This window comes from Girardinichthys multiradiatus, chromosome Y, assembly GCF_021462225.1.
Source record: "Girardinichthys multiradiatus isolate DD_20200921_A chromosome Y, DD_fGirMul_XY1, whole genome shotgun sequence".
Taxonomy (NCBI): Eukaryota; Metazoa; Chordata; class Actinopteri; order Cyprinodontiformes; family Goodeidae; genus Girardinichthys; species Girardinichthys multiradiatus.
In genome coordinates this window covers 27794772-27805920 of record NC_061818.1, presented here as the reverse complement: position 1 = coordinate 27805920, position 11149 = coordinate 27794772, and the positions used below count along the sequence as shown (strand labels likewise).

General features: G+C 39.8%; 1 protein-coding gene across 1 annotated transcript; it reads left to right on the top strand.

The window, feature by feature from the left end:
* On the top strand, nucleotides 1-10822 carry LOC124864250 (myosin heavy chain, fast skeletal muscle-like). The gene is made up of 41 exons (XM_047358940.1): nucleotides 1-61; nucleotides 266-320; nucleotides 429-651; nucleotides 756-899; nucleotides 991-1147; nucleotides 1252-1279; nucleotides 1369-1480; nucleotides 1566-1658; nucleotides 1745-1808; nucleotides 1919-2017; nucleotides 2122-2225; nucleotides 2305-2443; nucleotides 2539-2657; nucleotides 2779-2928; nucleotides 3013-3183; nucleotides 3292-3598; nucleotides 3936-4009; nucleotides 4092-4179; nucleotides 4269-4386; nucleotides 4473-4596; nucleotides 4696-4832; nucleotides 4938-5193; nucleotides 5288-5530; nucleotides 5638-5814; nucleotides 5910-6055; nucleotides 6143-6233; nucleotides 6326-6715; nucleotides 6803-6929; nucleotides 7006-7124; nucleotides 7277-7473; nucleotides 7568-7751; nucleotides 7825-7990; nucleotides 8181-8305; nucleotides 8422-8730; nucleotides 9238-9441; nucleotides 9530-9655; nucleotides 9752-9922; nucleotides 10017-10121; nucleotides 10244-10339; nucleotides 10458-10589; nucleotides 10704-10822. The coding sequence occupies exons 3-41, from the start codon at nucleotides 448-450 to the stop codon at nucleotides 10719-10721; spliced, it is 5814 nt and encodes a 1937-aa protein (XP_047214896.1). The 5' UTR covers nucleotides 1-61; nucleotides 266-320; nucleotides 429-447; the 3' UTR covers nucleotides 10722-10822.
* The last annotated feature ends 327 nt before the right edge of the window (nucleotides 10823-11149 follow it).

Below are 11149 nucleotides of genomic sequence, written 5' to 3'. Positions count from 1 at the left end.
CTTGAGCAAATATAAGCAGCCGCTCTAGATGCCTGAGCCATCAGGCAGGCATCTGACTCAGGTGAGAGAAGTCAATTATGTATAATATAGATGTATGGTTTTTTTTTTCTTCAGGTTTGTAAATTTGTAGTTAAATATATTGGTAAACAATCTAGCAAAATTTAAATGGTAAAAATGAATTAAGAAAATATATGAATAAAATATTAACATACTGTGTGTTAAGGTGTATAAAACATTTTAATATGGGTTATTTTCTTTTTTATAGCATTTTGGGGTTTCCACAAGACATCTGTAGTTTTCAGTCAGGATCCTGTGGTAAGGTAAGCAAATCGCTTTCATGTTTAAAAAAATCTTTTTAAAATTACACACAAACACACATTAAAATAAGACTTTTTTAAATAATGAAAGATCATCTGTAAACTATGCAGGCTCCACCAAAGTGCCACCATGAGCACGGACGCAGAAATGGAGCAGTATGGCCCGGCCGCCATTTACCTCCGGAAGTCAGAAAAGGAGAGGATTGAGGCTCAAACTACTCCTTTTGATGCCAAAACCGCATATTTTGTGGTGGATCCAGAGGATCTGTACGTCAAGTGCAAAGTCACCAAGAGGGAGGGTGGCAAAGTCACAGTTGAGACAGATGCAGGAAAGGTAAGTAGTTTTGTTTTATTGTGCATTCTTTTTGTGTAGTTTTTCTTACTATCTTCTTATAAGATGCAATCATAAAACATACAAAAAACAACTTTTTGTTTTAGACTGTCACCGTCAAAGAGGATGAAATCTTTCCCAGGAACCCTCCAAAGTTTGACAAGCTTGAGGACTTGGCCATGATGACCCACCTCAACGAGCCCTGTGTGCTGTATAACCTGAAGGATCGCTTTGCATCCTGGATGATCTACGTGGGTTTGCACTTTAGTTCAAGGAAAATGATAACATGTATCATTTAAATGTCTCTTGGTGAATTAATGTTTATGTCTTCTACTATAACAGACCTACTCCGGGTTGTTCTGTGTGGTCGTGAATCCCTACAAGTGGCTTCCTGTGTATGATCCTGTTGTTGTAGGAGGATACAGAGGCAAGAAAAGGATTGAGGCTCCACCCCACATCTTCTCCATTTCTGACAATGGCTATCAGGCCATGCTCACAGGTAGGACAAACTTACTAGTGGTTACCAAAGCCAAAATAAAATGTGACCACATGAAGAGTAACATCAAAAAAAACATTTTTAAAGATTCTTTATTTGTATTTTAGATCGTGAGAACCAGTCTATCCTGATTACGTAAGTATAGCAAACACTAAATTGGACTTTCTTTTATAAACTCCACAATAATTAAGTTGAGAATTGAAAATGTATCTCTTCTACCTCAGCGGAGAATCCGGTGCTGGGAAGACTGTCAACACCAAGCGTGTCATCCAGTACTTTGCAACAATTGCAGCTCTGGGTGGCAAAAAGGAGACACAAGCTGCTGGCAAAATACAGGTGATTATGCGTTTTAAGAAGAACTGCCAACTCAATACTTTCTTTAAATGTATGAAATGTTCATGTAAATAACTGTAAAACTCAGGGCTCCCTTGAAGACCAAATTGTTGCTGCCAACCCTCTGCTAGAAGCTTATGGAAATGCCAAGACAGTGAGGAATGACAACTCTTCCCGTTTTGTAAGTTAAGACAATGTTAAAACGGTGTTTGATATTTAATAGTTGATTTTCTGCACAAAGTAACACATACTTGTATTTCTGCTTAGGGTAAATTCATCAGGATCCACTTTGGTACTAGTGGAAAGCTGGCCTCAGCTGATATTGAAACATGTACGTCAAAAATGAAGTGTTATCAACACTTAAAGTATTTTTTTTCTATTTTATAGTTTAAAACTTAATATGGTTATCAAAGTTTCAGCTTGTATTCATGTAATTCTTAGATCTGCTTGAGAAGTCCCGTGTTACCTTCCAGCTGTCTGCTGAGAGGAGCTACCATATCTTCTATCAGCTTATGACAGGCCACAAGCCTGAGCTCATTGGTAAATGACCAAATACTTCAAATCTGAAGTTTAACAAAACTTAACCTTATAAAATAAAAAACCTACAGTTTTTTGAAGGCTCTGTTTTGTTTCCATTGTTTCAGATGCTCTGCTGATCACCACCAACCCCTATGACTTCCCAATGATCAGCCAGGGTGAAATCACTGTCAAGAGTATCAATGATGTGGAAGAGTTCATCGCTACAGATGTAAATAATATTTTGGTGTCTTAAAAATGACTTACTTAAAACACATGTGTAGTGTACTTATACCTTTCTTTCTACACAGACTGCTATTGATATCTTGGGCTTCACTGCTGATGAAAAGTTTAACATCTACAAGCTCACTGGTGCTGTGATGCATCATGGCACCATGAAGTTCAAGCAGAAGCAGCGTGAGGAGCAGGCTGAACCTGATGGCACTGAGGGTAAGTTATAAGATATCACCAATATCTTTAGATACATTGAACAATCAGTTTAACATCGATTCATTTTTACCATGTGTTATGTTTCTTTCCAAAAGTGGCTGATAAAATCTCCTACCTCCTGGGTCTGAACTCAGCTGATATGCTGAAGGCTCTGTGCTACCCAAGAGTCAAAGTCGGAAATGAGATGGTCACCAAAGGTCAAACTGTCCCTCAGGTAAATTAAACCCATCTGTGATGCAATAATTTATTTTATCCAAGTATAACAAACCTTATCTTAACTGTTGTTATATGGCAACTGTTAAGATAAGTTTACTTAAAAGAATTTCTTCATATAGGTCAACAATTCAGTCAGCGCTCTGTGCAAGTCTATCTATGAGAAAATGTTCTTGTGGATGGTCATCCGTATCAATGAGATGCTGGACACAAAGCAGTCAAGAGCCTTCTTCATTGGAGTCCTGGACATTGCTGGATTTGAGATCTTTGATGTGAGTAAATAAGAAATTATTTTTAAAAGTCTTATAAAAATGTCCTAACTTTCAAATAAGTTAATTGAATCTCTATAATTACAGTACAACAGCTTGGAGCAGCTCTGCATCAACTTCACCAATGAGAAACTGCAACAGTTCTTCAACCACCACATGTTTGTCCTGGAGCAAGAGGAATACAAGAAAGAAGGCATTGAGTGGGAGTTGATTGACTTTGGTATGGACTTGGCTGCCTGCATCGAGCTCATTGAGAAGGTGAGTAGCTGTATTGGTCAGGTTAAAGTAATCATCTCCAATAATATATATGGATTTGAAGCTTGATTTAAAATTTGTGTTCTGATTTAAATTCATAATTGTTCACAGCCATTGGGAATCTTCTCCATCCTTGAAGAGGAATGTATGTTCCCCAAAGCCTCTGATACAACTTTCAAGAACAAGCTGGTTGATCAGCATCTTGGCAAGAACAAAGCCTTTGAGAAGCCAAAGCCTGGAAAGGGCAAAGCTGAGGCTCACTTCTCCCTGGTTCACTATGCTGGTACAGTGGACTACAACATCACTGGCTGGCTGGACAAGAACAAGGACCCACTGAACGATTCAGTGGTTCAGCTCTACCAGAAGTCTGCAAACAAACTGCTATGCTTCCTGTATGCAACTCACGGAGCAGCTGAGGGTAAGAACAACTAAAAAAAGTAGATAACCCCAAATTGAGTAGGTCAAATGAGAAACACCCTGAATAGACAGAGAATAATAGAACTTCTAAAAGTATAGATCAGTGCTGAAGAAAACAAATGTATAATAATATATGTATATTATAGCTTTTTTTATTTAAAGTAACCTAAATTGTGCCACAAAAATGATAAGTGATGTGGTGATAAGTTTACACTATTATTACATCTTTTGATCCTGCCTTTGGAGCAAAAATGTCTGATGAAATTGTACTGTTACAGTAAAGAGAACTTAGGACAGGTAATGTTTTAAAACCATTGTTTACAATGTCATAATTTTAGCTGAGGCTGCTGCTGGAAAGAAGGGTGGCAAGAAGAAGGGTGGTTCCTTCCAGACTGTGTCTGCTCTGTTCAGGGTATGTAAACGTTCATAGAGAACTATGAGAAGCTAGTGTGTTAAAATTATCTAAGGACTGATGTAATAATGCTGATCTACAGGAGAACTTGGGCAAGCTGATGTCCAACTTAAGGAGCACTCATCCTCACTTTGTGCGTTGTCTGATTCCCAATGAATCAAAGACCCCAGGTAAGATGCCCATTTTTACTGATTTTAATGATCCAAAGTTTAGGGACACTGAGGAATTATTTTTGACTAAATATATTTTCAACAACCAGGTCTTATGGAGAACTTCTTGGTCATCCACCAGCTGAGGTGTAACGGTGTACTGGAGGGCATCAGAATCTGCAGAAAGGGCTTCCCAAGCAGAATCCTTTATGGTGACTTCAAGCAGAGGTGGCTGCTGTTTTTAATATAAACTGAATATTTGGTCATTTTAGTAAAGATCATGAAAAACTGATATACTTGTATCAACTTTGTAGATACAAAGTATTGAACGCCAGCGTCATCCCTGAGGGACAGTTTATTGACAACAAGAAGGCTGCAGAGAAACTGCTGGGCTCTATTGATGTGGACCATACTCAGTACAAGTTTGGACACACTAAGGTATGTCTCCCATCAGATAAATAAGACATAAATACAGCATAACAAATCAATGAACATCATTTAATTCTGAAATTTAATACATTTGCAATATCTACATAGGTGTTCTTTAAAGCTGGTCTTCTGGGTACTCTTGAGGAGATGAGAGATGAGAAACTGGCTTCACTGGTCACCATGACTCAGGCTCTCTGCAGAGGATATGTCATGAGGAAGGAGTTTGTTAAGATGATGGAGAGGAGGTTGGAGTGGTATTATATTTGCAAATGAATTGCATTACCTTTTTAAAGCCAGCTCCTTCTGTAGTAGAAATAACCTTTTTTTTGTTAAACTGATTTTCCAAACAGAGAGGCTATCTATAGTATTCAGTACAACATCCGTTCATTCATGAATGTCAAGAACTGGCCATGGATGAACCTGTACTTCAAGATCAAGCCTCTGCTGAAGAGTGCTGAGACTGAGAAGGAGCTGCAGAATATGAAGGAGAACTATGAAAAGATGAAATCAGACTTGACTACTGCTTTGGCTAAAAAGAAGGAACTGGAGGAGAAGATGGTCTCCTTGCTCCAGGAAAAGAATGATTTGCAGCTCCAAGTGGCCTCTGTTAGTACAATTCTCTTCTTTTAAAGGGAAAATTTACAGTTTATCAGATGTTGATGCTCTCTTTATATCCTTTCGTATGTACATTTAATTGTAGGAAATGGAAGGTCTCTCAGATGCTGAGGAAAGATGTGAAGGGCTGATTAAGAGCAAGATCCAGCTTGAGGCCAAACTCAAGGAGACAACTGAGAGACTGGAGGATGAAGAGGAAATCAATGCTGAGCTGACTGCAAAGAAGAGGAAGCTGGAGGATGAATGCTCTGAGCTGAAGAAGGACATTGATGACTTAGAGCTCACCTTGGCTAAAGTGGAGAAGGAGAAACATGCCACTGAAAACAAGGTTAATATTACGCACTATTATTTGAGTACAATACACGTAAATACAAAATTTATCAACTCTAAAAAGCTTGAGTTCATTTAAAATTGTGTATTTCATGCAACCTTTAGGTGAAAAACCTGACAGAGGAGATGGCTACTCAGGATGAGGCCATTGCCAAGTTGACCAAGGAGAAGAAAGCCCTCCAAGAGGCCCATCAGCAAACACTGGATGATCTCCAGGCAGAGGAAGACAAAGTCAACACTCTGACCAAGGCCAAGACAAAGCTGGAACAGCAAGTGGATGATGTAAGAAAACTGTTTATTTACCTTTATAGTTTGGCCACAAGCATGATCTGTTTTGGTTTTGATACATAAAACTGAATCTACCTCCTATGTGATAGCTTGAGGGTTCACTGGAGCAAGAGAAGAAGCTCCGTATGGACCTTGAGAGAGCCAAGAGGAAGCTTGAAGGAGATCTGAAGCTGGCCCAGGAATCCATCATGGATCTGGAGAATGACAAGCAGCAGTCTGATGAGAAAATCAAGAAGTAAATGCAGACTTTCTTTATTTCCAAAGAATGGTGTTAGTGTCATGTCACAATGTTCAACTCAACCTTTGTTTTGATAAATTCCAGGAAGGACTTTGAAATCAGCCAACTGCTTAGCAAGATTGAGGATGAACAGTCCCTTGGAGCTCAGCTTCAGAAGAAGATCAAGGAACTCCAGGTGTGAAAAAAATACTTTTATTGCACTTGGCTAAATTGTTTCATTCTTTTATTGAAGGATCTTAATATTACTTCCATTTACTTGTATCCTAGGCTCGCATTGAGGAGCTAGAAGAGGAGATTGAGGCTGAGAGAGCTGCTAGAGCTAAAGTTGAGAAGCAGAGAGCTGATCTCTCAAGAGAGCTTGAGGAGATCAGCGAGAGGCTTGAGGAGGCTGGTGGAGCCACAGCTGCTCAGATTGAGATGAACAAGAAGCGTGAGGCTGAGTTCCAGAAGCTGCGCCGTGATCTTGAAGAAGCCACCCTGCAGCATGAATCCACAGCAGCAGCTCTTCGCAAGAAGCAGGCCGACAGCGTTGCTGAGCTGGGAGAACAGATCGACAACCTGCAGCGTGTTAAGCAGAAGCTGGAGAAGGAGAAGAGTGAGTACAAGATGGAGATTGATGACCTGTCCAGCAACATGGAGGCTGTTGCCAAGGCAAAGGTGAGTGGGTGGTTCCTATTTTGCAGTGCTCAGACATACAAATTGAGGCTCATAAGTAGTTTTAACATTTGTCTCTGTTGGTTTCAGGGCAATCTGGAGAAAATGTGCAGAACTCTCGAGGACCAACTGAGTGAAATCAAAGCTAAAAATGATGAGAATGTTCGCCAGCTGAATGACATTAATGCACTGAAAGCAAGACTCCAGACAGAGAATGGTAAAACACCCAACCTTAATTTAACAAATTTTATCTGTAAAAATGTGTAAGATTAATACATGTGTGCCTTTCATAGGTGAATTTGGTCGACAGCTTGAGGAGAAAGAATCTCTTGTTTCTCAGCTGACAAGGGGCAAGCAGGCTTTCACTCAACAGATTGAGGAGCTCAAGAGACACATTGAGGAGGAAGTGAAGGTATAAAAACGGCCAATGAGGTTTTACATTAACGTTTGTCATTTGCAGAATATGATTTATTGACTGGAAATGTATCTTTTTTTTTTTAAAAGATTGTATTGTATGAGGAGGTTAATAGAAAATCATTATACTCTCAACTTTGTGTTTCCCAGGCTAAGAATGCCCTGGCCCATGCTGTTCAGTCGGCCCGCCATGACTGTGATCTGCTCAGAGAGCAGTTTGAGGAGGAGCAGGAGGCCAAGGCTGAGCTGCAGAGAGGCATGTCTAAGGCCAACAGTGAGGTGGCTCAGTGGAGGTCCAAATATGAGACTGATGCTATTCAGCGCACTGAGGAGCTGGAGGAGGCCAAGTGAGTTCAAATAAATGTCTCTTAAAGAAAGTACATGTAATTTTTATTGTCTGTTTCTACTAACCTTCTTACCTTTTCTACTTCTTCACTACATGAAAAAGCTTGCCCAGCGTTTGCAGGATGCTGAGGAGTCCATTGAAGCTGTGAACTCTAAGTGTGCCTCTTTAGAGAAGACCAAGCAGAGGCTCCAGGGTGAGGTGGAGGACCTCATGATTGATGTGGAGAGAGCTAATTCTCTGGCTGCCAACCTTGACAAGAAGCAGAGGAACTTTGACAAGGTACAGTAATTTTACAAGAAAAGCAGATTTATGCAGATAAATGCATATTCTTAATAAATTCTTACTTTTCCAGGTCCTGGCAGAGTGGAAGCAGAAGTATGAGGAGAGCCAGGCTGAGCTGGAAGGAGCCCAAATGGAGGCTCGTTCTCTGAGCACTGAGCTGTTCAAGATGAAGAACTCCTATGAAGAGGCGCTCGATCAGCTGGAGACCATGAAGAGAGAGAACAAGAACCTGCAGCGTATGTCATTCTTAAATATGCAGAAGAAATTTAACAAAACCAAATTTATACAGATAGATGCCATTTTTAGCTTTAGTTGTGACATTTCTTATGAGCCTGAAGGAAAATCATCCATTTTTAAATGTCATTCTTTAAAGTCATATTTGGCAGATTTTCTTTTTCACTTCATTCTATTTATTTTTCACTTCAGAGGAGATCTCAGATCTGACTGAACAGATAGGTGAGACTGGAAAGAGTATCCATGAGCTGGAAAAAGCTAAAAAGACAGTGGAGACTGAGAAGTCTGAAATTCAGGCTGCACTGGAAGAAGCAGAGGTAATACCTTTCTCACCAGCTAATAAAACATTTAAATGACATAATACAATGTATTTATGTTCAGATCACTTTATTGTCACGTGATCTAATTTTTATATGTATTTAAACCTTTTAAGGGCACTCTGGAACATGAAGAGTCTAAGATTCTCCGCGTCCAGCTGGAGCTCAACCAGGTCAAGAGTGAGATTGACAGGAAGCTGGCAGAAAAAGATGAAGAAATGGAGCAGATTAAGAGAAACAGCCAAAGGATGACTGACTCCATGCAGAGCACTCTTGATGCCGAGGTCAGGAGCAGGAATGATGCTCTGAGAGTCAAGAAGAAGATGGAGGGAGACCTGAACGAGATGGAGATTCAGCTGAGCCATGCCAACAGGCAGGCTGCTGAGGCCCAGAAACAACTGAGGAACGTCCAAGGACAACTCAAGGTGAGTTTAGTGTTATTGTGCATTTCATTAACCTCAGAAGTTAGAACTGGTAAGTCGGAGTTCATGTCATCTCCGAAATATAACGTTCAAGTTTCTTGCTTGTTTTTGATTGTATGGCTGGCAACTGTAACAGACGACAATAACAATGACAATAAACGCGGTATTCACGTGGTATTTCATGCAAACAAACACCATTGAAACATCGCCTCCTATAAACACTGAAATGTAGTACGTGTACGACTGACTTCATAAAAAATACAGAACTGCTAAAAACAGTCACAGTAAGAAAGTTTTCCACTGTTGATGCAAGTAGTAGCCATCTTGATTGTAGAAGTCGGGTATGGTCCTGTTGTTCTAACTGTCTGACTCGTAATTCCAGTTTAGGGGTGCGTTCCATTTGAAATTCCCACTTCCAAGTACAAATGGAACACACCATTAGAGCCCAATTTAAACAGAAGAATGTAAGACAATCAAAATGTCTGACTCAATCATTGTTTTTGTTGTTAGGACGCCCAAGTGCATCTTGATGATGCCCTCAGAGGACAAGAGGACATGAAGGAGCAGGTGGCCATGGTGGAGCGCAGGAACGGTCTGATGGTGGCTGAGATTGAGGAGCTTAGAGCCGCTCTGGAGCAGACAGAAAGAGCACGTAAAGTGGCTGAGCAGGAGTTGGTTGATGCCAGTGAGCGTGTCGGACTGCTTCACTCTCAGGTTGGGCTTTAGTCATTAACAAGAAATAAGGGCTTTCATAGCTATGAAACTAACACATCTAAAATGTATCACCCTGATTAATTTACAGAACACCAGCCTTCTGAACACCAAGAAGAAGCTGGAAAGTGATCTGGTCCAGGTTCAGGGTGAAGTGGACGATGCTGTTCAGGAAGCAAGAAACGCTGAGGATAAGGCCAAAAAGGCTATCACTGATGTCAGTTCACTGTCTAGTTGAACCACTATCTTACCAAACAAGTTTAATTTAGCAAAAACTCAAAAGTTGCAATTTAAAAAACACCCATCATTTCAGGCTGCCATGATGGCTGAGGAGCTGAAGAAGGAGCAGGACACAAGTTCTCACCTGGAGAGGATGAAAAAGAACCTGGAGGTCACAGTCAAAGACCTGCAGCATCGCCTGGATGAGGCTGAGAACCTCGCCATGAAGGGTGGCAAGAAGCAGCTCCAGAAACTGGAGCAGAGGGTATGAATATTTTGTGCTGTGAATGCACATTGTGGTTTTCATATATAACTTGTATTAATATTAAATTATTTACTTATTAAACCCCTTTAAACAGGTTCGTGAATTGGAGTCTGAAGTTGAAGGTGAGCAGAGACGTGGAGCTGATGCTGTTAAAGGAGTCCGCAAATATGAGAGGAGAGTTAAGGAGCTGACCTACCAGGTGACTAGTCTTTTTCTAAAAACATTTGAAATACTTCTAATACAAAAGAATATTCATCTTGTCTATTCATTTGTCTTGTTGTTTAGTATAAGTCTTCACAAATATTTTCTTGATCCCTGTAGACTGAGGAGGACAAGAAGAATTTGGCAAGGCTTCAGGACCTTGTGGACAAGCTACAGCTTAAAGTTAAGACCTACAAGAGACAGGCTGAGGAGGCGGTAAGTGAAATAGTTGATTGTCCTTCACCAAACACTGCCCCATTTAAGTAAGGACAGTATAAAGCCTTCATTTTACTTTGAATGTAAACTAAATTACTTGAAATTTCAAAACTCCCAGGAGGAGCAGGCCAACACCCATATGTCTAGGCTGAGGAAGGTCCAGCATGAGATGGAAGAAGCCCAGGAGCGTGCTGACATTGCTGAATCTCAGGTCAACAAGCTCAGAGTCAAGAGCCGTGATGCTGGAAAGGTAACATTTTCAATATCTTTCATGGTGGAAGTAACCCTTATTCCTCACTTAATAGCAAGCTCATACAGTGCTTCAAACCATTCATTGTTGATTTTTCCTTTTCCTGTTTTTCAGAGTGATTCTGCTGAATAAGAGACCAGACCTTAATGGAGCTTTTCAACAGAGTTCATAAAATATGAATCAAAAGTTGAATTATTTTTCCACTGTAAAATCTAAATAAAAACTAAGCATTATCATGTTTTGTATTAGAGTGTATTTGCTTTATAAAAAACAAAGCATAGTTGTATAGCAAGCATCAGATTCATACTGAACATTTTACTAATCAGTAATATTATATTCAAAAAGTATGTTTGTTTCCTAATTTTATTTCGAAATGTGTTAGACATTACATGCAATATAATAGTATAGTATTTGTGCAATACTATGTAATCGTAGTTGAACATATTAAACACATTTGGGCATTTGCTTCTTCCATAATTACTAGAAATCCAAATTCTTAAGTACAAACAAAAGAAAAAAAAATGTATTACCAACCCAAATTATGGTAAATTACTGAATTT